The following is a 27879-nucleotide window of genomic DNA, read 5'->3' as shown; positions in this document are numbered from 1 at the left end:
TCATGCAATTGGGAGAATAACTAGGCAGCATAGTGAAACACAGCCCTGTCAGAAATAATAGATAGTACCCTCAAGGAAGAGACCTCTAATTTTCAAAGAAGGCCAACATTTACTAACAGGCAGTTTAGGCAGGAGTAGGGAAATAGAAACTAAAGAAAGAAGCAGGGATTGGGGTTGTAGCTGGAGACATACAAGTGGAGGGAATCATCTGGCTTTAAGGAAGGGAGCTGGAAAAGATCTGATTTAGGGAAAGTGAGAAAAAAATTCAATCCTGAAGGGATTATTTTAGTTACTTTTAAAAAAGAAAAATGAACAACCCTTGAAAATCATGAATTAAAAAAAAAAAAAAACGACGGTAAAGGCACGACTGTACATAGAAATCTGTCACAGAAACATAAAATTTACTCCAATAGACTAGAAAACAAAAACTATATTCGTGTTAGACACTAATACAAATGTGCCAGAAATGATGGCTCTTTTAAAAACTCTGATTTTCCAGCCTGGGCAACAAAGCAGGATACCATCTCTACAAAAAAAAATATATATTTTTTAATTAGCTGAGGATGGTGGTGTGCACCTGTAGTCCCAGCTACTCAGGATGCTGAAATGGGAAGATCATTCAAGAACAATAGTTTGAGGCTGTGGTGAGTTATAATCGCGCCACTATGCCCCAGCCTGGGAGACAGAGAGACCCTGTCTCTTAAAGAAAAAAAACAAACCTCTTATTTTCTAAGATGTATATCAAGAGATCATGTCTCATTTAACTATAATCACTACTGTTATTCTCGTCTTCAATACGCATTTAACACAACTTGTACTTTACTTATATTACATTAGATACAGATAAAATTCTGATTCAAAATTCAGGCTTCTTAACACTTTGGCTACTTTATTCTGATAATGACAGTGTTTCAAAGTAGACGCCATTTCAGGTTGATTATTAATTAATGCACAAGGCACTTTAAAAAGTTCATGTAAACTATCAGGGATATGATTAATATCTAAGAATAGAACTGACAATGTCGGCCGGGCGCGGTGGCTCAAGCCTGTAATCCCAACACTTTGGGAGGCCGAGACGGGCGGATCACGAGATCAGGAGATCGAGACCATCCTGGCTAACAAGGTGAAACCCCATCTCTACTAAAAAATACAAAAAAACGAGCCGGGCGAGGTGGCGGGCGCCTGTAGTCCCAGCTACTCGGGAGGCTGAGGCCGGAGAATGGCGTAAACCCGGGGGCAGAGCTTGCAGTGAGCTGAGATCCGGCGACTGCATTCCAGCCCGGGCGACAGAGCTAGACTCCATCTCAAAAAAAAAAATAAAAATAAAAATAAAAGAACTGACAATGTCATGTGATTTTATCAGTAAGAATCTATTCCAGAACAAACCTCCCAGAGACCTGAGATTCTTGGTTTCAACCAAATCAAGGTGTCCACCCTTAGCTCCCAAGTGCAAGTGACAGAGCCTTTAGCCAGAGATGAATGGCAGGTAAGCATACTACAGCTACTGTCCAGGGACCTGTAATTAGTCTTGATGCCACGAATACAGCATCTAATATGGTACATTCTCTAAGTCCCCATGGCTTGGTATCTCCTTCTATTCAAACCTTCTTTGATTTTTTTAATCTCCTTGTCTTAAAATAGCCTAGTATTTGAAGAGTTCACAATACATCGCTAGACTTGATCAAGACTGGAATGGGAATTGGGAACAATGAATTGTAGACGGAAGTCATCAGTGCCAGTAGTTGAGAGGGGTGGAGGAAAGGCAAAGCTTTGAAGACCAAGCAAAAGGAACTGATGAGGTATGGACAAAGCTGTGGGGATTCATTAGATAAGACTAGAATGGAATAGTCCAGGAAAGAATGGCTCAGGGAAATGGATTTAACACTTGAAGATGGCCAGGCACAGTGGCTCAAACCTGGAATCCTCCCAAACAACTTTGGGAGGCTGAGGCAAGTGGATCACTTGAGCCCAGGAATTCAAGACCAGCTTGGGCAACATGATGCAACCCTGTTTCTACAAGAAATACAAAAATTAGCTGGGCATGGTGTCGTGCTCCTGCAGTCTCAGCTACTTGGGAGGCTGAGGTAGGAGGATTACTTGAGCCTAGGAGGTCGAGGCTGCAGGGAGCAGTGTTTACACCACTGCACTCCAGCCTAGGCAACAGAGCAGGACCCTGTCCCTAAACAAACAAAACAAACAAAAAGCCACTTGTGGATTATGAAGTCTGCCTAGAATATCGTGTGATTACGGATGTAAGAACAAAGTTGAGAATCTGGAGACTTTCTCACTGTGTTCAACCAGATGCTCACACTTCAAATATCCAGACAAACTGTTGATAATATATTAAAAGTTGTTGGAATATATCCCAAAAGCTTAACTGAAAAAAGCTATGTAATTATTATATGCTTATAGCAACCCTTTGAGGTAGGTATTATTATCACCCTGTTTTTTAAAAGTAAGGAAACAGGCTTACAGAGATAAAATAACTCACCAAAGGTCACCTAATTAGAAGTAGTGGAACCCCGTTTTAAACCTAGTCTGAATCCAGAGCTTGTGCTCATAACCACTATGATATATAGCCGCATCTAAAAGAAAGTAACTGCAAAAAGGGGGAAAGTTATTTTAAATCAGAGGTTTCCAAACTTTTCGTGGCAGTGGAACATTTTCCTAAAAAAAAAGTTTCTCAGAAAGCCAATTTACAAAATAGGTAAATGCTAATAAGCATCCCCCCCATCAGTATCTGAAGCCTCAACAGAACTCCTAGAACTTATCAGAACATATCCAGAATATGACTATTTTAAATCACTTCATTTTGGTTATAAATGGTAATACTGCTATATTTTAAATTCTAACAGAAATTATTTATATTTTAATAAACAGAAAGCAAGATTAGTAAACACCAGGACTTATATACATCCATATTTACTTTAATTGATAACACTTCTAACTCAATTGTTTTAATATATTTAAAACCAATAATTTGCCTAAAATGTACTAGAGGAGGGGGCACCAGGGCTCGAAATACATTCTGTACACGGTTTACCCACAAAAAATTTTACCCACATTAGCCGGGCGCGGTGGCTCACGCCTGTAATCCCAGTACCTTGGGAGGCCGAGGTGGGCAGATCACGAGGTCAGGAGATGGAGACCATCCTGGCTAACACGGTGAAACCCCGTCTCTACTAAAAATACAAAAAATCAGCCGGGCGTGGTGGTGGGCACCTGTAGTCCCAGCTACTCTGGAGGCTGAGGCAGGAGAATGTCGTGAACCCAGGAGGCAGAGCTTGCAGTGAGCCGAGATCGCACCACTGCACTCCAGCCTGGGTGACAGAGTGAGACTCCGTCTCAAAAAAAAAAAAAAAAATTTACCCACATTAAAAAAAAAGTACTACTTAACTTTTGGTTGTTAAGAGAAGGGAGAGATGGCAATATAATTCTAAAAGTGTTCCAAATGCCCAACGTTCATACTGGGGCTTTTTACCAAAAATAACTTGCTTATTTTAAACTTTGACCTTTTTTTTTGCTTTTGGTTTCTAAAAGATGGTGTCTTGCTGTATTGTCCAGGATGAGATGCAGTGACTATCCACAGGCGCCATCATGGAGCAACACATCCTCAAACTCCTGGGCTCTAGTGATCCTTCTGCCTCAGCCTCCTGAGTAAGCCGGGACAACAGGTACACACCACCGCACTTGGCAATTTGACATTTTGAAAAATGTTAAGTGGAGGGTGAATAATGAAAATGTTATATTCAAGTGTACTATGCTGGTAACAGAGCAATATATTGTCACATAGTAGCAAAAGGTTTGTTAGAAATGTCAATCAAGATATGTGAAAAAATGTGCACAATTTATTTCAGTCCAGTCAGCTTTAACTTTTCTTATAAATGCTTCAACAACAGCAGTGAAAAAAGCTTATTTTGCAGTTAATGCAGCTCTCTGTTGCCGCCTTTAGAAATTTGTATCCTAATAAATTTAACCATCCAATTCACATGCTGTGTTGTAGACTGTGGTCTCCTTTACTTTATCCTTAGCCTATAAATGATAACTTTATTCTAAACAGTATAAGCAACCTCCTGTACTCACTTAAATCAAGAATTGGTAAGATGATTTTATCTGACAATTAAAAAAAGGAATATGTGAAAAACCTTAAAAAAATCTATTTCATTACACGTTGAAATGTTCTGTGCTTCGTTTGTTTATTGCGGCACTATTCACAATAGCAAAGACTTGGAATCAACCCAAATGTCCATCTGTGACAGACTGGATTAAGAAAATGTGGCACATATACACCATGGAATACTATGCAGCCATCAAAAAGGATGAGTTTGCGTCCTTTGTAGGGACATGGATGCAGCTGGAAGCCATCATTCTTAGCAAACTATCACAAGAAGAGAAAACCAAACACCGCATGTTCTCACTCATAGGTGGGAACTGAACAATGAGATCACTTGGACTCGGGAAGGGGAACATCACACACTGGGGCCTATCATGGGGAGGGGGGAGGAGGGAGGGATTGCATTGGGGAGTTATACATGATATAAACGTCATGCACATGTACCCTAGAACTTAAAGTATAATAAAAAAAAAAAAAAAAAGGAAAAAAAAAAAAAAAAAAAAAAAAAAATGTTCTGTGCTTAATCCAATACATCATTTAAATTCTTTTCACATTTGGACAATAGAAAAACTAAAATCTATGGATTCCAAGTTGCAAAGTATTTTATCTAAATTGCAAATCAAAGAACATCTATAACATCTTGTTTGGAATACAAAGTTCTCCTGGCTGACTGTGCTAGAGAAAGCCTGAGTTTTTGTTCTGCAAATTGGGACAAGTGTTCTAAGTGTGGCTTTCTTATCTATAAAATGGATATTACATATCTCTCCTACTTCACTGAATTCTCCTGAATAGAACAGTGAGATAATTTATGTAAAAGTGATTGTAAGCAACTAAGTAAGTTATTATTATTAAGCTTATCTTTTCAGAACTCTCTCATTATTCTTAAGGTTAAAAACTGGTTGAATGTCAAATGCAGTATTATAGATTCAAAATGGAATACAAACATATAAGCCTTATAAAATACATGTCCAAGGAGAAGGCGCCAAGCATTTTATAATCTTGTGCACAAGACAGAAGCAGCAAAACTCTTCACAGTTCCAAGTTACCCTGAACTTGCTTCTCCACTCAAGTCAGGAAAGTAGAATAAAGGTGTTTTGAGATGGCAAATCTCATTCTCATGCTGCTATGAAAAAATACCTGAGACTGGGTAATTTATAAAGAGAAGAGGTTTAGTTGACTCACAGTTACACATGGCTGGGGAGGCCTCAGGAAATTTACAATCATGGTGGAAGGCACCTCTTCACAGGGTGGCAGAGAGAAAATGAGTGCACGCAGGGGAAATGCCAGATACTTATAAAACCATCAGATCTTGTAAGACTCATTCAGTATTATAAGAACAGAATGATGGAAAGAGGAAATGACCCCCATGATTCAACTACCTTTACTTGGTCCTGCCCTTGACACCTGGAGATTACAATTCAAGGTAAGATCTGGGTGAGGACACAGAGCCGAACCATATCAGCAAGTGATTTGGGGGTTTGTGAATCTATAAAATGTACATGTGGAAATATTCAATTGTGTTTATATGTCTTTCTTTGGAAAAGGCCCTTTAAAAATAGATACAGATAATTTTGTTAGGCCTCAAGAGTTATATTGGTCTTGGTTTGTAATAATTAGGCTTTTGTGATTCCTGCATATGATTCATTTTTATGTCATGAAAGTATGTAATTTTAAAATCAAATCAATATTTCAATCATGTCCTTAATTACTATACTTTTTAAAGTTTCCAAATTAAAACATACATAATTATTTTTTTTTTTTTTTTTTTTTGAGACGGAGTGTCGCTCTGCCGCCCAGGCTGGAGTGCAGTGGCCGGTCTCAGCTCACTGCAAGCTCCGCCTCCTGGGTTTACGCCATTCTCCTGCCTCAGCCTCCCAAGCAGCTGGGACTACAGGCGCCCGCCATGTCGCCCGGCTAGTTTTTTTTTTTTTTTGTACTTTTTAGTAGAGACGGGGTTTCACCATGTTAGCCAGGATGGTCTCGATCTCCTGACCTCGTGATCCGCCCGTCTCGGCCTCCCAAAGTGCTGGGATTACAGGCTTGAGCCACCGCGCCCGGCCTAAAACATACATAATTATTAAAAATCATCCGGAAAGTTTAGAATTATAAGTTCTAAAGTAATAAAACATTACATCTCCCATCAATCTTATTTCTTGCCAACTAATTCCCCACAGGTATCATTGTACAGTGTGTATCTGTCCTATTTCTCCATTTTAAATAATATATACACACAATCAAAATGTTTTACCAAGATATACATCACACAGGCTGAACTCTTACTTGTTTTGATAGCTCAGCCAGTCTTCCTTGGTTTACCCTACCCAGGGACAAACATGACCCTACACCTGTACTCTCTTCCACCTACCACTCTCGGGCCCACTCTTTACCCCGATCACATTCACTATATCTTACACCAATTTCTCCTTCTCAAGAAATAAATATTCTTACCTATCTACATAGGTAAATTCAAAAATCTTCTTACCTATCTACATACCTTGTAAGTATTTTTAATTTTCTCAACACTTTTTACTCATACTTATGGTTCTTTTCCTTTAAAAATATTAAGAAAGCTCTACTTTAACTACCCTCCTCCTTGACCAGAGTGCTACATTATCTGCAGAAATATTTGAGTTTATACACTAAAAATTGAAGACCTAAGTCAACAAAATAACAACATAGTGACTGAGTGGGGGAGGGAGCGGCAACAAGAACTCTCAGGAACAAATGAGCATAATAGCAAATATATAAATTTTGAAAAGTTGCATAATTAAAATCTTGTATCAAATATCCTAATTTCCCAGATTATTTTAAATAAAGCAATTTGGGGCATTGAAAACACAGAGTGAGGAAGCAAAATAAAAAAGCTCTTACGGTGATGATTCCAGAACAATGCTATTAGCTTGTGTTGATGATGGAGATCTCTGATTCACAAACACTTCGCTTGGGGAAGTATGAACCATATGGTCTACCAAATGACCAACTGAAGATGGTCGTAACCGGGTTCCTTCCTGCGTGAATGCAGAATTCCGACTAAATAAAGAGGGAGAAAAGCTGAATAAAAATATGCTTTAATTCAAAATTTCCAAGTTTCTTAATATATGGTTGCATCAGAAAGTGGGTATGTGTTTTTAAGTCAAGCCATGTTGACTAAGCAATCTCTGAAAAAGACAGTGTGATATAAACAGAGAGAACAGAGAATGGGAAGTCAGTGATCTGAGTTACAGTCAACAATCTGCCAAGGATTCTACCCGTAAAGTTACCTACTATCTCTAAGTGCCTTAATGTTTCTAGGTGTCAGTCACTACGATTTTGTCTTATTCAGCATTTATAAAATAAAGGGATCAGAATAAGTGATTTAGAAATATATTCTAGTCTGAATTATTTTTTAATCATCATAAATGCTTTTATTTACGGGACTTTCTTTGAATCCTTAGAATAGATACTGAATTCTATATTGCCATCCTCTTGACAGTCACACAAAGTAGTGTTATTACAATTTTTAATTACAATATTTCAGTACTTATGTATGTGTCAGACATTGCTCTAAGCATTTCATTTAATCCTCGTAACAGTACTATAAGAAAGACATTATTATAAATATAATTTTGTAGATGAGAAAAATGAGACAGAGATTAATTAACTTGCCCAAGGTCAAGCATACAGTGATTACAGGGCCCATGCTCTTAACCACCACTTTGTACTATCTCTTCAGAATGTTAAAAAATCTTTTTAGGTTGTATCTAAAATTGTTTCATTAACCAGAAAACTTAATCAGAGCTACTGCTAATTAATTAATTACTTGAGTACTTTGGCTTAAATATCTTACATTTTCTATAACTTGCTATTGTTTTTTAATGTTGCTGGTATAAATGGAGAAATGGCTGGTTGCAAAAGGGAAGAGAAAAACAAGGTCTGAATTTTCTTCAGACAACCTAATGAGGCTTTGAATATATGCAATAATTTATGAGAAAAATGATAAAAGCAACCTGAAATTGGCAAGATAGAAATTACTAAGTCCATTTTTTTCTAGGAGTCACTTTAACATGTAAGTATTAAAGCTCTGTGAACCAAACAGTTTATGTATAAACTGTTCCGATATGGTAGAAGTTTATTCTTCAGCTGATAATAGGCTTCAATGCTGTAGCTGTTAGATTTTTTTTTTTTTTTTGAGATAGGGTCTCACTCTGTGGCCGAGGATGAAGTGCAGTGGCGTGATCTCAACTCACCGCAACCTCTGCCTCCCGGGTTCAAACAATCCCTGCCCCACCCACCTGACAGGTGCACGTCACCATGCTCAGCTAATTTTCCTATGTTTTTGTAAAGATGGGGTTTCACCATGTTGACCAGGCTGGTCTTGCACTCCTGACCTTAAGGAATCCACAAGCCTCGGCCTCCCAAAGTGCTGGGATTATAGGAATGAGCCACCGCACCCAGCCACATTTAGAATTCTGTGCAAATTTATTAAACATTAATGTGCGTAAAACATTTATGAAAAAAGACATCTTCAAATATTATATTGCATACCAACATTCAAGTATGTTATAAGTGAATCTTATGAGTTAATAAAGTATGTTAATATGTTGACACGCATTTGTTTACCATTATCTTAACTACATACAACATTTGTAATATTATCAAATTAAGATAATCAACATCTTTGGCTAGTACATTTGGCTAATTTATGATCTTACAATCATTTACACCAAAACATACAACTTTTGTGAGCAATGTCAGACTGAAGTACATATACGGTGAGTGCTGAATCACACAGTGCTTTTTAGCTCAGGGAGAGCTCAACTTGTAGGGACTGGTGCTGGAAACCCCTTTTCCTAGGCCATAGAACGTGCTGAAGCCATGGTTGAGGTGGGGGTTTCAGAGAATCACAATCACTTGCAAAGCATTTTCAAACAATATATGCTCCCCTAGAAATTCTGCTGGGAATCCACATGAAAAGTGAGTATGTCAACAACAACCATATGAGATTTTAAGTCTAACAGATCTTCATTTATTAGGAACTCTTAACTGCGAAAGTTAACTGCTGAGGAAAGTTGAGAGTGGGGGTCCTTATTCAATGTGCTACTCTCATCCCGCAAGTCTATACCTTGTTACTTTTGCAATGAGCAGCAGGCGAAGAGAAAATAATGCTCTGGAGCAACAAAAATCACGTTTCACCGAAAGAACTCAATTTTTGCGTATCTTTATCTTCAGGCATAAAAATATATACAGCCAATAATTAGAAATTAGCAAAATTCACACCTGATGTTGGTCACAGAATTCACACTTACTGATTAGGAGTTCCTGGTGGAGATCGTGATGGAAGGCTTTGTGTTTCTAACCTGTCATCAGATATTGAATTTCTGCTTACTACTTCCCAATCCATTAATTTCCGTGCCAAGGGCTTACTTGGAGATCTGCAGAAATAAATTAAATAATATGTTAAAAGTTTTATTTTTATATCCCAAACTACGAATCAAATCCTACAATTTGTTTTCACAGATTATGTTCTAGATGAGCAACATAAAGAGTTTACTTGTAAAAAATTAATGCATTTAGAGGCTGTTTACCAAATAACTTCCTAAGAATGTACATTGGTTTTACATGAAGAATAAAGGAAGGATAGGCTAGGAAGAATAAGAGAATAAGAAGGATGAGAAAAATAGAAGAAACAAGAAAAGAAAGGAGAAAGGTAAAAAGGGAAGGGTTTGCTACCAAATGTTTTCTCATATGTTACTGATAAGACAGATACTACCTACTTCTATCCCAGAATATCTGGAACACTAGCTTATCTTGGGATATATTAAATCATTCCTAGCACATTATCTCCTGAATGCTTCTATATCTAAATCCCAATCCTTTGCCTCAATGAAGACAAAACAAAAATAATTATGCATATCACATTTTATCTATTTAAACAATTTTTTACACATAGTAGGTTAGTGGATTTTTCCCTTTTTTCCAAAAACATTTTGGAGGGTAAACAATTCTGTCTATTGGTGGGGAGTAAAAGGATATGTTTTGTTACCCATCTATATATTATCAGGTATCCTAATGATAAAGATGAAAACAAGGTGATGTTTTGAAAAAAGATCTTGGCTGGGCGGGGTGGCTCAGGACTGTAATCCCAGCACTTTGGGAGGCCCAGGTGGGAGGATCACTGGAACTTAGGAGTTCGAGACCAGCTTGGGCAACATAAGGAGACTCTGTCTCTATAAAAAATAAATTAGCTGGGTATGATGGCAGGTGCTACTTGGGAGGCTGAAGTCAGAGGATCACTTGAGCCCAGGAATTTGAGACTGCAGTGAGCTGTGACAGCACCACTGCATTACAGCCTGGGTGATAGGAGTAAAACCCTGTCTCAAAAAAAGAAAGAAAGAAAGAAAGAAAGAAAGAAAAGAGAGAAAGAGAGAAAAAAGAAATATTTTGATATTGATTCATTCAGATCAAAAGATACTGATCTATGCAGAGATCATAAACCCTTAGAATTTTAGGAATGTCAACAAATAAAGTATTTTTATATGCAAATTCAGATAATGGACAAAATTAGCTGAAAATATATGCTATCTCTTTAAATGCCTGGCTTTATGAAGTGCAGAGTTAATGTGGAGGCTAATAATTTAAGCTACATATATGAAGTATATAATAAATCATCTTATAAACAGTTTTATATTTCAGTAATTAACTGAAGCATATAAAAATTATATATATTTTCCATTATAGCACAATTTACAAAAAATGAAACATCCTGCTGTCTTCCTACAAAAATCAGATCATAAACATTTAGGGAGAAATACCTATTTGAGTAAAATTTAAAAATGAAGACTATTTTTGGTTATAGTTAATAGGAATCATGGGCTTTTGTTGTGTGAATTTGGATTTATATTTTCAGATTTTCCTATAATGATAAAGAATTGCAGGTAGTATTGGACTTGCTTTTTAGCTCATTGGGATATTTTCATCTCATCATGTACTATGTATACACTTCTGTATGGCTAAAAAAATAAAACAATTACCAAGGAAGGCACAAAGCAAACGCAATATTAACTCATCTGATTACATTAAAACTTAATAACATTAGAATTCTGATACATAATGATCTCACGAAGTTTGAAGTTTCACTATCTACTAGAATTTCCTTTCCAATATGTTAAACATGTAAAAAGAAAGGTTGGACTAAAATGCACAATAACACTGACCAAAGAGAACTGAATAAATCCTTATTATGTGTACAGTAGGAAGCATTAAAATAATAAGGACTCTGAATTCTAGATGTGGCTTCTTAGGCAAACCTCTTATGTTTCTGTATCTAAATGTATAAATTTATTAGCACAATATGACCCATAGGTCTCTCCCTACCTCCTGAATTTTATGATTTATGAATATCCAAATTTTCAGGGCAATGTTTTAGCCTATTAATTTTACTAAACCACGAAAAATTTAAGTTACTCATGAATCTAAACTACACAAGTGTCCTACCATTTCAGCAATTCATAGCTAAAACTTTTTTAGTTTGGCCTAATGACATTTCCTTAATCAAAAAACTTGTAGGCATTTTCTAAGACAAGGAATGTTATTAGTTTTAAAAAAGATACATTGACTCAGATTTCATTTTCTGTAACTGAATTCAAAGTAATTTAGGTATGAACGTTTCCCATTATCACAGGTTTAAATTATAGGATTTTTTGATTTGAAGACAATGCATGACACCATTTAGTTCGACCCCCTCATATTGCAGTGCAAATTTTCTTATCAGTCACAACAGAATGAAAATAAAGTATATTATCTGATGCATCTGATTTTTAAAATAAAGATTAATATTTATGGCTCTATCAATGCTAATTTATAATGTAATAAATGATTATTTCCTCAAATATTAAACTACAAAATGTAAGCTGTATGAAAGTTCACTAACTGTAATCAGTAGATCAACTACTTTCATTTTCTAAAAGCTGGAAAAAGTCATTTGAAGAAAAAAATTCCAGCACACTCACCTAGTCTGAAGCATCAGAACACTTCATTGCTGTTAATGGACTAAACATGGCTGGACACTTTGAACTTAAAACCAAACTTCATGTATTTTATTTTATTAACAGTTTTAACCTCAGGGAACCGCCCACTCAAGCTTGCTGTCTATGTTTCCTGTTGAGTGTGGAAATTTCAGAGAAAAAAATACCACACAGCATCAGTGTGTTTGCGATGTGGTAAGCTTCTTTTCTGTGCAGGGCACCTTATTTTTCTATTGTATGAGAACATTGTTTTTCTCTTTTCTTAGATATATGACAACTGCAAAATGTGAAAGCAATTTGAAGAGGTGATAATCAGTATACGTGCTGCTGAGGCGAACACCAAGAGGCGATAATCAGAAAAAAGAAAAAACATTTAATGATTGCTAAAAAATTATTATATGAAAAGTTTAAGGAGGAGCCTTTTCTATCTATTCATATTGCCAACTAAAACCCAAAGGAAAAAAAAGAACTCTAGAATTATCTGGTACTTTAATAAAATAACTTAATAATTACTAAAACTAGTAGAGAATTTTGGTAGATATATATCTGTTTATTACAATTAGATCCTAACATATTAGAAAAACAATCCCACAAAACCTTCATCTTTCAGACGAAGAGAGATCATTATACAGCCCAGTACTATTACAACCTCACTGTAGCTGATACCTTATTATTTCAGAGGAACCACACAATTCCAGAAAAACAAAAGGAATAGGAGAGTTGTTTGAGGCTTATAATATTGAAATTTTACTTCTACTATTCACTGAATAATGGCTATTTGTTTTATAAAATAACCTATTAAACAACTATACATTTTAATAATGAATACACAACATGAACAACTAAGATGCAGGTATAACTCTGCTTATTTCTAAAATCTGATATGATCAAAATATTAAAACATTAACACTTACAAAAAAACCATTTAAATGTGATATTAACTTAATATATAAATATACCTATGATCTGGTATTCATATTACGATATACTACATACAACTAGTGATTAAATCACATGTTCTATACTTTTTATAAAAATCAAGCAAGAAAGAAGACGCTTGTTAAGAGAGGAATAAAAAACTTTTCAGTACATTGTTATGGTGTTACAACACTAAGAATCAGAAAAATATTTTAAGAAATGTTATTGGTTTTTTAAAAAAATACACTGACTCAGATTTCATTTTCCATAAGTGAATTCAAAGTAATTTAGGTGTGAAGGTTTTCCATTATCACAGGTTTAAATTATAGGATTTTTTGATTTGAAGACAACTCATGATACCATTTGGTCCAACCCCCTCACATTGCAGTGCAAATTTTCCTATCAGTCACAACAGAATGAAAATAAAGTATATTATCTCAAGCATTTGATTTTTAAAATAAAGATTAAGTTACCATTTATGGCTCTTCTATTAATGTTAATTCACAATGTAATCAACTATTATTTTCTCATATACTAGACTACTAAATGTAAGCTGTATGTCACATATTACTGTGACATCCTTACAAAGTCTTAGCAACAACTACTCTGGAGGCAGGGACGTGGCTCAGTAAAGTTAGGAATCCTAAAAGTTAAGTTCATAGTTTACAATTAAAGAATTTAACTGTTAAAAGATTTATTGCTATTATAAATGGCTAGATTTTTGAACGGCAAAGAAAATGTGCATGATATGTTAAATGATAAAAACAAACAACAAATAGTATAAAACAATTTCAAAACAAACATACACACATATGCAAATGTCTCTATGAGTATATGCATAGAAAAATCCCGAATAATGAGTGTAATATTTTTTTTAAAAAGTTGTCTTCGGATGATAAATTTTCTTTATGTTCTTTGATACTGTTGGAGTATTTAAACATAATGAGCTATCACTTACATTACTAGGGGAAAAAAGCAATTTCCACTTTTGGAAGGAGGAAGAAAAAAACCAAGAACACAAAACTCCCTTTACGCTGGAAACACAAAGAAGGTCTGTTAGATAAAGACTTAAGAACAAAATTTAAACAGAGTGAAATCAAAAGCAAACTTTCTAGTTCTCTTTATTAAAACTCAAGCCTCTAATAGCAGTAGATGCCAACCACATAACTAATTAAAAGACTTAGCCTCTCAAAGTAATTTTCACTGAAAACAGACTCTTGTCTCTAACACACCTGTGTCCAGTTGGTCATCAGATTCTGCTAGTTCTGCCTACAAAACATTCCTTAAATTTGTTCCCTATTTTCCATTCCATTACCAACGTTTTTGTTCAGGCCTTTATTATTTTCACTTGGATTACTGCAATTACCTTATAATTAGTTTCTGGGTAATGAGGCTTTCCTTTCTAATCCATTCTCTATCGTTGCTCATAATACCATTTTCTAAAACATAGATCTTATCATGTCATTTCACTTGTTAAAAAGCAAATCAGCTAGGTCAGGAGTGGTGGCTCATGCCTGTAATCCCAGCACTTTGGGAGGCTGAGGTAGGGGGACCACCTGAGGTCAGGAGTTCAAGACCAGCCTGGCTGACATGGTGAAATCCCATCTCTACTAAAAATACAAAACTATTAGCCAGATGTGGTGGCATGCGTAATCCCAGCTACTAGGGAGGCTGAGGCAGGAGAATCGCTTGAACCCAGAAGGCAGAGGTTGCAGTGAGCTGAGATTGGGCCACTGCACTCCAGCCTAGGTGACAGAGTAAGACTCCATCTCAAAACAAAAACAAAAACAAAAACAAAAACGAAAACAAACAAAAAAAGAAGAGCAAATTGACTATGATAGACCCTAAAGAAATAAAGACAATAAATGGTAAACAAAAATAAAACAACTTATCTCTTAACAATATAATTTAAATAAATAGGGAAATGGCTTGATAACATGAAATAAGTCACTGTATTTCTCAAAAATGTTTAAAAAAGGAAAGCAACCTTGAACAAAATATTATATTAATAACATAATATCTGATCAGCCTATTCAGAGCTGCAATGCCTGGCACACTATTAATGTTCATATAAAAAATGAATCAATAAACTAGACAAGCTAGTTTATCATTCCCTCAACATTATTTAAAGAATAGTGATAATTCTGTAATCAAAAATTTGAAATATTTAGAAAAACTTAAGAAAAAATATTTAGAAAAACTTTAGTAAACTCAATCCATCTTTTTTAAAAAATTCAGACAATGAAACAGATTTGGCTTACCTTGCAAATACCCTGTCTTTATTTGCCTTTTCTTTGCCATACTGAACTGACTGGACTTCAGTTCTCCCACTGAAATATATAAATATGCACAACAATAAAGTCTTAAAGAGAACTATAAGATAAAATGACAACACATAACATGATTATAGTATAATTTTCTAAGAGACAAGACATTTCTAGCAGAGAAAAGGAAGCAGAGAATAAAAAGACGGACAACATTCCAATTCTGCCTGGATGAACGAAGCTTAGTTACATTTCTCCCATTCATGAAGAAAGATGTGTTCAACTCCCTCCATGTCCAGACACAGAACAGCTCCAGATTTTTGTTTAGAGGAAGGAACTGAGGCAGAAAAATGGTGGGGGTTCAGCACTAGGAGATTTGTTTTCAAGCTGATTTATCTAGAGGGAAATTGTTGATAGAGAGAAACTGATCTTCTTCTGAGGTATACACCAATGTGTTCAGATGAAATTTGTTAATAAAAGTTCTCAAGAGCATTTATTTGAGACATTCTCATTACTTAACTGTGAATGAACATAAATTTGCGGTATATCAAATGTAACCATATACAAATATAGATAACTAATGCATACAAAAACAGCCAAATGCCAGTTTCCACAGTTAAGCAAGCAATTTTAAGACAATTTTCCATGGATAAAGATCAGTAAATATGAATTGAATGACACTTTTATGAGATTTTAATGGAAAAATGAGAAATAAACTTCAAGTTGAATTTTCCTAAGAAAGTATTTCCTCTAAGAGGGAGGTAGTACATTAAACTTCATCACTGTTTTGTATTTCCACATTAGAATAATGATGTTAATCCTCTGGATACTTTGGAACAGAGATAAGGATATGTACATGAAGAGACTGGTGGAGAAAGTAATAGATCTGACAGTCCCAGTACCATCTGTCAGTCAAAAGAGCATTTCAACATTTTAAGTATGACAACAGTTCCAGTATTCTCCACCACTGCTTATTATGAAGGGAAAAAAAGTTTATTTAGTGCATACTCATTAGGGACAGGACTGTGTCCAGCTACCATTTTTTTATGCTCCCATTCCTAGTTCATTTACAAGACGTCTAATCATTTTGATGATTAAAAAGTGCTTTGGATATGTTTTAAGGTTCTTAAGAACGACAAACGCAAAGCTTAACTTTTTAAAACTATAAATATATACGATTATGTATATACAATTTAATGTGTGAGCTGTCATAGGCCCAATCCTGTCCTGTGCCCTATGTTTTGCAAGGGCTATGATAAACAAATTCCATTTTCTAGATTATTTTGCCTTAGGTTCTGCTTTTAGAAGGTACTGGTGGAAGATTAGAAAGTGGAGAAAGGCAGAGAAGGAAACTGGTAGCTGCTGGCAGCTGCTTTAATGGTTATGGGGATAGGGCATAGTGAGAAAAAGCATCCTGTAGATGGTCCCATCCTTGATTAAAGCAGCACTTCTCTGCAAGATACAGACTGACTTTTCTTCACTGGAAAATTAATGTATCAGTCAGAGCTCAGTCAGGGAAACAGAGCTCTAACAGTGTAATAGCAGGTGTAGGTTTGTGGACTCCAGCCCATGGGTGACCCATGCATCTGAATTTTAGGCATTACCCCTTCTTCCTGTTTGTTTCTCCATAACCATGTTTCCTCCCTTTTGCTTTCCCAGCATTTCCAACAACCATGTAACTAATTTCTTCAATTAAATTGCTTTTGTTTGAAATACCAAAAGGGCTTTCTGTTTCCCTGACTGAACTCTGACTGATACATTAATTTTCCAGTGAAGAAGATTCAAATGGGACACTTACTCAAAAGGCTGGAGTAAGAAGTTAAATTTCATAACAAACATTTTTAAAAAAAAATTAATGAGAGAAAGTCTTATATTTCATATTGTCCATAATACAGACACTAGGGGTTCAGTATTATCATTACCACAGAAATGAAAAACTGTTCCAGTTTCAGAACACTAAACTTTCACAGTAAGATACTTATCTTTTGAGCAATGAGAAAGTTCTCTCTCTCCCCCTCTCTGTCTCTCTCTCTCTCTATATATAGGCTTATTATAAGTTATTCAAGCAACATAGAAAAATATAAAAAGAACAAAAAAAGTGTTTTTAGCCACAGTCCTATCCACAAAGAAATCATCACCATTATAAGCAGGTAAAAATCATTCTGAAATTCATGTATATAAACATTAAAAAGGCTAGACATACAGACACAATAATTTTATTACAATGTAATTATGGTATATATGCCACTTTCCATGAAAAAAATTAAACTGGTTTCCAGTGAAATAAAAGATAAAAAAGACTGCCATTCATTAAAAAAAAAAAAAAAAAAATTAAGAAAACCTTAAGAAGCACTGTGTTAACGTCTAAAATTGTTTCAAACTTTAAGGGTTCAAACACTTCCTCCCACTAGTCCCTTGCTTCATTTTTTTTTTTTTAAGTTATATTATTTATTCTACTTTGGCAAAGTTTATACTATTTTAATTTTATTCTGCAGTTATAATTCTCATGGTTGTCAAGAACTGTTTCTATATAGAGAGGATTTAATCTTCACTCTCGGGGCTTTTTATCAGGATTCTTCTTCGGTTATTCTGATTTATCTCCTGGTTTGCTAAATTTTACTGAGTACTCAATAAATGTTTTCAGGAAGGTCTTGGAGATGTTATATTCTCTGAGTTTTTACATATTGGATAATGTCTATATGTTGATTTTGGACTTGAATGACAATGTGATCATGTTCAATATTTTTTGGTCATGTTTTTGTCTTTAGGACTTGGCTGACAAAGGATGGCCCACAAGTAATATAAGCCTGAAGATATAAGTTTTATTTGGCATACATACTGTTTGTTGTTGTTAAGAGACAGGGTCTTGCTCTGTCACCCAGGCTGAAGTGCAGTGGCCTGATCATAGTTCTGTAACTTTGAACTCCTGGCCTCAACTGATCCTCCTCCCTGAGCCTCCTGAGTAGTTAGGACTACAGGTGCATGCCAAAAAGCCCAGCTAATTTTTAAACTTTTGGTAGAGACAGGGGTCTGCCTATGTTGCCCAGGCTGGACTTGAACTCCTGGCCTCAAACAATCCTCCCACCTTGCTCTCCCAAAGCACCGAGATCACAGGCCCTCATGCCTGGCCTACATTATTTTAAAATATTTAATTAAAACTGATAAACCTCTAGCAGACTAATCAAGGAAAAAAGAAGACACAAGTTACCAACACCAAGAATGAGAGAAGCAACATTATTACATATTCTAGAGATTAAAAAGAAATGGGGAATATTATAAACTCTGTGCCAATAAATTCAACAATCTAGATGAAATGGATAAATTTGCTGACAGACACAAACTACCAAATCTTGCTCAGGAAGAAAGACAAAACCTTAATTGCCTTATCTATTAAAGAATTTGAAAGTTCAAAACCTTCCTATTTATAAATAAGACTCCTGCCCCAGATGAGCTAATTTGCAAATTCTATCAAACATTTAAAAATGAAATAATATTATTATTATGCAGCCTCTTCCAGAAAATGGAACTTTCTCAACATATTCAATGAAGCCAATTTGACCCTGACACGATAAAATCTGAAAATGATATCGTAAGAAAGAAAACTACAGAGATCTATCCCTCATAAACACATATGCGAAAATCCTAAACAAAATTTAGCAAAGTGAATCAATCAACATATATAAAGGATATCATTGCCAAGTGGGGTTTATCCTAGGAATGTAGGGCTGGCTTAACACTTGAAATGCAATCAAAGTAACTTTATTCATCATACTAACATCAGATTTTAAACTTTGAATATGACTTCTTATGTGTCAATTATACTTCAATAAACCTGTTAAAATAATTGTTCAACTTTCTAAAATGTACATATCCCATTTAATAGTCCTTAATCTCAGTTTTGTTGAAAAACATGTAAAATTTGTCAATACTAGGCCAATCTTCCCCAAGGGCAGTAACAGCCTTCTGAATGGCAGGTGTTGCTCCCCTCCCGGCTGATCTTTTTTTTTTTTTAAATCAGACTGTCCTTGAACTTGCTTTTATTAATATTTATGGTACAAATTTCCTTCTGTTTCAGTGATGATTTCCTCCCAAACAGGTTTTTCCAACTGTTTTTTGTACTTGAAGTCACCATATGTAAACTTTGTTTGCTTTGTTACGGTTTGGGTAACTTCCTTGACTTTTTTTCTCATCTTGTCTGAGACTTGCTTGAATTATAGTTGAAGACTGATTATTAGTCCTACTCATTTCTTTGTATCTAAATTAAATGGTGTGTGTTTATGTCACATTCGCAAGGACAAAGGGGAGAAAAGAGAATTTGAACAGAGGGTAAGAGTAGTCCTTGTATAACTACCCTGGTAATCAATCAGAAATTAAATTCACTGAAATAATATCTTTAGGGTTTGTACTGTTCTCATTTCACATAAAGCCGTGGAGATTTCTTCTGTCCTTGCTGAGATTTATTAACAGTAGATAAGCCTCTTTGCTTTTTCCTTGACTTTCATTATAGATCTGAGACTCTCTTCTTCCATCTATTTACTTTTAAATTTGCAAGTACTGTTACCTTACTTTGCTCAAAATTGCTTTCAGGAAGGCAAAAAAAGGAGTTAAACATGACAGCAAACCACTTAGGAAATTACTGTGCCTTTTGTTTGGTTAAAAATATTCTAATTCTGTTTGTTACTACTGAACTTTTGAGCCACTTTTACTAATTTTTCTGGGGTTGGAGTCATGCATTTTAAGTGACATATCCTGTACTAAGCTTCATACTGTTATTTTTACTGACATTACAAATTAGGCAACTATACATGTTTAGATTTACAATTTAAATCTTTTCTGGGAACATCTAAACATTTTTCTCATGAACATATAACATGAATTAATCTTAACACATAACGGTCAAGGTTTTTTAATTTTATTTTATTTTTATTTTTGAGATGGAGTCTCACTCTGTCACCCAGGCTGGAGTGCAATGGCAAGATGTCGGCTCACTGAAACCTCTGCCTCCTGGGTTCAAGCGATTCTCGTGCCTTAGCCTCCCAAGTAGCTGGGATTACAAGTGCCCGCCACCATGCCTGGCTAATTTTTTTTTTTTTTTTGGTAGAGACAGGGTTTCACCATGTTGGCCAGGCTGGTCTTGAACTCCTGACCTCTGGTGATCCGCCTGTCTTGGCCTCCCAAAGTGCTAGGATCACAGGTGTGAGCCACTGCGACTGGACAAGGGTTTTATTTATCGAAGATGAAAAATCTTATTTTGTGAAGCATAAACCAACAAGAATGAATAATACTTGTTTTACCAAAAGATAATGAGTAACTTTCTACATGATTCTTACCAGGTTCCACTTAAAAACTAGCTTTCTTGGGCCTTGTAATAATTCCATAGGTAAAACTAATCAGAGCTTCTTCAGATTTAGTTATTCCCCAAAGATCTGTTGCCTTCAGGAAAAAATAAAAGCTATCAAGAATAAAACAATTTTAGGAAATGGAACCTGGGGTTACTGTTCAATGACTAAATCTGATTTTGCCTCGTGACTATTTTAAACTCTTTACAATAAAGGGTTTGACAACCCAAAAATATGCTAAATTCTAAATTAAAAAACCAATAATTATATAGTTTTAAGCAGAAGATATCTTGGGTGTCTTAGAACAACGAAAAGTTTTTAAGTAAATATCTAATAAAGACACAATAGAAATTATGTCATCTGTCTTGATTGTAAATAAGTAAATGTAGTTAATTTACTCCAGAAAATAATGACCAGGAAATATCGAAAACAGAACTGGCTTCTCAAGCCTGTAGTATATCACAAAAACCGATAGAACTTTTTAATGATACTGATACAGAGGTTGCAATCCATGGGAATTTTGACTCAGTTAAGTATGTGTAACAAAGGCTGTATGGTTCCATAAACTACATCTTTATTTTCAAGAAAGGAAAAAACCCCAACAATAAAGCCTTAACACAGAAGCAATACTTACCAGTACCGGAATTTTGAACCTAATGTAAAATAATGTGCAAAAAAATTCTTTTGAGGTGGAAGTGGTCTGTCCAAACGGAAGAATGTGTGATGTTCTACACATGCTTTCCACAAATTTTTACATGCTCTGTAATTCACCATATTAAATCCCAATAATGTTTCTCTAGATTCATGCTGTAATAAATGACAAAATGCAGAGAATACCAAAAAAAGGTCAGGATCTAATGCTCCATTTAATTTACTTTTGACAGACAAATTATTCTAGCCTTCTGAACACAAACTTGTTAATGATATAGATAGAATCTACAGGATCTTTTATTTAGGTTTTTTTGCTTATCCAATAAAAAGGCAATGAAGTATATGGAAAAGCCTGCAAAATCTGGACCTAATTCAGTCTTTTTTTTTTTTTGAGACAGAGTCTTACTCTGTCACCCAGGCTAGAGTGCAGTGGTGCAATCTTGGCTCACTGCAACCTCCGCCTCATGGGTTCAAGTGACTCTTGAGCCTCAGGGTCCCGAGTAGCAGGAATTAAAGGCATGCACCACCACACCCAGACAAATTTTTCTATGTTTAGTAGAGACGGGGTTTCACCATGGTGGCCACGCTGGTCTTGAACTCCTGACCTCAAGTGATCTACCTGCTTTGGCCTCACAAAGTGCTGGAATTACATCATGAGCTCCCGTGCTGGCCTTGTTCATTCATATTACAACTCTTAGGAACTTTTACCTTAGATCATAGTTAGAAATGAGCTCAAACTTTCAATATGTATCTGTTTTCAACATTAGCTATGACTCTGTTTCAAAATATAATTCTAGGCCATAAATTAAAAGTTAAAATATATCATCAAAACTTTTAACAATATTCCTAATTTAAAATATCTATCGAGATTGTAAATAAGAACATTCAGCAGCTCTGAACACTATTATATAATTCAAATTTTAAAATTAGCACTAAAATAATTTTCCATTTTCTTGAACACTGGTACAGATTTCTAAATAAATAATTTCTTAAAGTAAACCATATATAGCAACATTCACATCCCATAATTGCACAGCTCTGATTTTCACACAATAAATACAACCATTTAATCTTTACCCAGTTCCAGAAATGGATCGTTACTACCACCGCAGAAGTATCCTTTATCTCCCCTTTCTACCAGATTACCTTCCCAAAGTTAATCACTCTTCTGCCTTTATCACCATAGAATAGTCATGCTTGTTTTTGAACTTTAATGTACATACATGGAATCACACATATGTGTCTTTAGGTCTGGCTTTTGTTCTGCATTATGTTTCTGATATAAATTCACAGTTCGTGAAGCAGCAATTCACTCATTTCCACAATATTCTATTATAATGAATTTAATAGTTAACTTATCCACTTTACTGTTCACAGACATTTGATATTTCTAGTTTGGGGATATAAGAAGAATGCAGCCATGCATATTCCTGTATGTTCTCTGGTGTACACATATGCACATTTTTGTTGCTGGGTCATATGATGTACGCATATGCTCAGCTTTGGTAGATAATGCCCAACAGTTTTCCAAAATGGGTAGATCAATATACACTCCCTCCCACCAGTAGCATATGTGCCATATATTCATGAACTACTGGTTTATCAATCTCTTTCCCCTTACTGTTCTGTTGTGTATGTAGAGGTAGCATATTTTGGTTATACTCTGAACCTCCTTTATAATTACTGAGGTTCAATGTTAATGGCCACGTGGATATCCTCAATTGTGAAGTGTCTATTCAATTCACTGGCATATATTTCTATCAAGATGCATATAAAACCAAGGATTCTGTGTGTATTACATAATGTTCTATACTGTTTCACTCTCTTGTGATATCTTTTGATGAACAGAGTTATTAATTTTAACACAGTCAAAATCATCAATCTTTTAAGAGTATGAAGGCTTCCTTCTACGTCCGGTTAAAGAAATTCTTGCCCATCAAAAGTTCATTAAGATATTTCCCATGACTAATACACAATAAAATGCCCATGTATAAAGTATTAAATTATCATATTAGAAGGAAATATGCTTAAAACATCACTTCTTGATTACCAGAAAATTAAGTCTTAATTACGGTTAATAGTTGTTTTGTTTGTACTAACATATATAGTTTATATGTTTTACCATATGCCATAAACATTATGCAAAGTAACAGAAAATGTCTCAGCTACTACGATGCACTAATGCTTCTCACTATCAGCATCTAAGATGCGTACATATTCACACATTTTGACACTTGGTATACTTTTCAAAAGTCTGTAAGTAATTTCCATATTCTATCATTACATTTGAAATGTAACAAAAATTTTTCCAGCCCAATTTCTAAACAACACACAAAAAAAGTTGTACTGAGAGATAAGTATACTGTATGAAGTTTGGGTATTTAAAAACAAAGAGATGTTTTAGAAAGACGACATTAACAAGGTCATCTTCTGCAGAGTATGCCTGTATACTGTCTTTTTTTTTTTTTTGAGATGGAGTCTTGCTCTGTTGTCCAGGCTGGAGTGCAGTGGCGCGATATAGGCTCACTGCAACCTTCACCTCCTGGTTCAAGAGATTCTTGTGCCTTAGCCTCCCAAGCAATGGCAAATACAGGTGTGTGCCACCACATCCAACTATTTTTTTGTATTTTAGTAGAGATGGGGTTTCGCCATATCAGCCAGGCTGGTCTTGAACTCCTGGCCTCAAGCAATCCACCCACCTTAGCCTCCCACAGTGCTGGGATTACAGGTGTGAGCCACCGTGCCTGGCCTGTATACCATCTTTACTTTCTTTTCTCCTATCAGACAGGTTGTAAGGTGCCTATGCTGTAACAAAGTCTGAGGAAGGCATATCTTACCCAATAGCATGAAAATCTAATCATCATGCTTATGAACTACAAAAGGATCCCTGTATACTGTCTTTAATCAATTGTCAGTTAGATATTGTTGCTGTTATCACTTATTGGTAAACACACTTTTAACTGGTACACTACTTCAGAAAATGAGTGTGAGGATTCAGTGATATGAAAATGACCGGTCTTTTACCAGGCACATAGTAAGTTCTCAACAAAGCCTGGATATTACAGCTATTATTAATAACAATAGTATTATGATGGGATATTATTAGAAGTTATATTAGAAAAGTTGACTTCTACAGTGCCATCTATGATTACTTAAAGTAAAATATTTGCCCTCTGGTTTCCAGATAACAGTATTATATTTTAATCAGCTAAATTTTAAAACATGTAAAAGAATTTCCATTAGCAGCATGAGTCATAATATCCCCAACCTGGAAATGGCAAAGCTGTCCATTAACAGCAGAATGAATTAATAATTTATGGCATAGTCATTTAGAGGAATACCATACGTAAGTGAAACAAACTAATGTTATATGCAACAACATGCATGAATCTCACAAAAAATGTTAAGGGAAAGAAGGCAGACAGTAAAGACAACAACTGTATAATTTCATTTTTTAAAGTTCAAATATAAGCAAATTAATCCATGGTCATACAAATGAGAGTAATGTTTACCTTCCAGGAGGCTTAATGACTGGAAGTGGGCATCAGCTCCAGCAGCAACATTTCAAGCATCTGGGGTGCTGGTAAAGTTCTACATATTAGAAGGAGGTACATATCCTACATATCTTGGAGGTGCTGATATGGATATGTTCACTTCATCAAGTTGTATACTTAAAATATGCACATTTTCGGTATTATATTTTATTTCAATAAAAATTCTCTTGAAAAAAATCCCTCTATATTTTATGAACATAAATGATAAACCACAGTTTTTAATCACTTAGTAGATCAACACAACAGAGCTGATTCAAAGACTTTCTTTATTTTTCAAGAGGCAGTAGCGTCCTGCTCTGTTGCCCATGCTGCAGTACAGTGGCACAACCATAGCTCATTGCAGCCTTGAACTCCTGGGCTCAACCTATCCTCCCACCTCAGCCTTCCAAGTAGCTGAGATAACAGGTAGAAGCCACCACTGTAGCCAAAAGCTTTTTTTTGTTTTTGTGTTTTTGGAGATAGGGGCTTCCTATGTTATCCAGACTGGAGTACAGTGGTGTGATGATAGCTCATTGCAGCCTTGAATTCCTGGGCTCCAGAGATCCTCCCACCTCAGCCTCCTGAGTAGCTGGGACTAGAGGCACACATCATCACACCTGGCTAATTTTTGTTTTCCATTTTTTTTTTTTTTGTAGAGACAGTGTCTCACTATGTTGCCAAGACTGGTCTGGAACTTCTGGTCTCAAGTGATCCTCCCACCTCAGCCTCTCAAAGTGCTGGGATTACAGGATTGAGCCACTGTGGACAGCCCCAAAGACATTTTTAAGGTTTCAAATACATTTTACACACATACACATACAATCATCTTGAAATCTGCATAATTTGCCAAGATTTCTCAGATTTCTAAGAAATAATGTAAATCAAAGGATAAGGTTAGTTTGATTTAATGAAACAGATAAAATCATTTACAAGATGAAATTATTTCCAACACCGTACTTTCCATGACAACTCAATTTGTTATTTTTAATATATAAAGCCATTACCACTCCAACAAAGGGAGGCAATGTGTTATAAGTTCATGAACTTGTAACACTCAGCTCCCCTAAAATGAAATGAACTTATATACGAAAGGAAGTATTATAGATTTATTAGGGGAAAAGGGATATATGAAATGCTCATTTGCTGCCCTCCATACAGGGACCCCAAGGTTTTCAATGAACATCATGTGTGAGACATCAGTTTCTAAGCTCAAGAAACAGCAAGAGGAATATCTAGAAGAACTTTAAATGAGAACCACATACACATTGGAAAAACAAGTACATTTTGTTATAACAAGTGAATTCATTACCTCAGCAGGCAGTTATCCATAGTATTAATTGCACTTTCACTTGTACTAATAGGAAAGTTCTGTCATGAATGGGTATTTCTTAAAAGGCTTCATTTACATCAATAATTATTAAATCAGTACTCACCAATTCTTTTCTAAGTTGAATAAAAAACTGTTTGCACTTAAAAGAAATTTTTACAATCTTCAACCTGGACAAAAGAGAATAAATTATTCAAAGTATTGCATAATGATAAAAATATTAACAAATTACAAAAAATATTTTACATGTATATTTAGTAATACCTAAACATTTTATCATATATACATATACATAGTACATAAAGAATTGAAAGTTTTTGGTGCTTCATGGAAAAAATAATTAGTATTTGTGTTCAACTGAGGAAAATTTTGTATCTACAGAAACACTTAAAAACAGATGTCACAAATTAAAATTTCAAAAAATATCACTAATTTAGTTGTTTACTCTCTCCAAAGTTATAAGCAAGCCTTGGAAAAATGTAAGATTTAATTATTTTACGCAACAACCCTAAAAACACTTTTAATTTTAAAAAGCATTAAATTAAAAAAATTTACCTTTCTACACCACCTTTCTTCTGAAACGCAACCCACATAATGCCGTAAGAGTTCCCAAAGCCTTATTAGTACAATCAGTATAAGCCAAGTCATTTTACCTCATTCAAACCATATAATAAGTAACACAGTAAACACACTGTTTTTAAACTTTAAGACATAAAGGTAATAAGACTAAAGAGATTTGATCTTACTGAGCAAAATGTCCTTCAGGATCCTGTCTCAATCTTCTAAGTAAATATTTCAATGATAATTCTAAGTCTGAATCTTCATGGCTTATGGCCCTATCTATCCAAGAAGCCCTCAGCATTCTCAAAGAATAAACTTCTCACACTTTAATCACTTGAAGAGGCAAATGCATGAGTCAACTTCAAGCATGCATGTCCAGAGTAGGGAAGAAGAGATTTGTTTAGGCTTCTGATTTGAAAATTTTGTATTTTACTTTTGGATACCGAGCTTTCACTTGACAGGGATATAACAACATGGGAAAAATATTTTGTCATAAAGAGAGGGCATTATTTCCAGAAGAAAAAAAAAAAAAAAAGAGTAAATATTTACTGTATTTATGGAAAAAAAAGCCAGGTGCCTCAATTCAAGAAATCCTATGAAGACATACTGATATTTCAGAAGTCAGACAACAAAAAACACTGTTCATTTCTAAATGATCAAGAGAAAGGAAACCTAGGTCGTTTCAAATCACCTTAATTTCAAAAATTCCCAGGAAGGTATCAATCAATGAATAAAAATCTTTTCACTAAATGCTCTCTGTGGTACAATGTATATTTTATATAACTTTTATTTTCTTACAGATGTATTTTGTGTGACTTGTATTTTCTACAAAGTTTTTTTCAGAAATTTACCAATGTACAAATTAAAAATCTTTCAAACAGTATCTATTTTATATAGCAGTAATATAGCTATAACCGTTTTCTTTCGGCTACTATATGCCTGGTTTATCTTTTTCAATGTTTCTGTCATTTTGTATAACATTTTAGGTATGTCTCTTGTAAACAGTATAAAGATTGATTTTTTTTTTAACTGGAACAATCCCTTCCAGTAGTTAATAAATCATTAGACATACTACGCATTTTTCACATGACATCAGAGTTTTTACACTGACTTTACATTTCCGTTTAAGGTTTGTCTTTGTCATCTTAAAATGTATCCTATTACAGACC

General features: G+C 35.0%; 1 protein-coding gene and 1 non-coding gene across 5 annotated transcripts in view; both read right to left on the bottom strand.

Moving 5' to 3' along the window:
* The window catches only part of PTPN4 (protein tyrosine phosphatase non-receptor type 4), a 229750-nt gene that overhangs the window by 42428 nt on the left and 159443 nt on the right, over positions 1-27879 (bottom strand). For 3 of the 4 annotated variants that reach the window (XM_033231767.1, XM_033231768.1, XM_033231769.1), the window contains 5 exons: positions 26256-26319; positions 21273-21445; positions 15297-15365; positions 9400-9525; positions 6986-7144 (listed from right to left, as the gene is read on the bottom strand). In XM_033231767.1, coding sequence (XP_033087658.1) covers positions 6986-7144; positions 9400-9525; positions 15297-15365; positions 21273-21445; positions 26256-26319 — 591 coding nt within the window. The remainder of the gene's footprint in view (positions 1-6985; positions 7145-9399; positions 9526-15296; positions 15366-21272; positions 21446-26255; positions 26320-27879) is intronic. The other variant, XM_033231770.1, reaches the window with a different exon arrangement.
* Positions 24068-24174, bottom strand: LOC117095545. The gene has a single exon (XR_004442073.1). It is a non-coding gene; the product is annotated as a small nucleolar RNA U13 (small nucleolar RNA).

This window comes from Trachypithecus francoisi, unplaced genomic scaffold (genome assembly GCF_009764315.1).
Source record: "Trachypithecus francoisi isolate TF-2019V2 unplaced genomic scaffold, Tfra_2.0 Lachesis_group13, whole genome shotgun sequence".
NCBI lineage: Eukaryota > Metazoa > Chordata > Mammalia > Primates > Cercopithecidae > Trachypithecus > Trachypithecus francoisi.
This window is presented reverse-complemented; position numbering and strand designations above follow the sequence as displayed.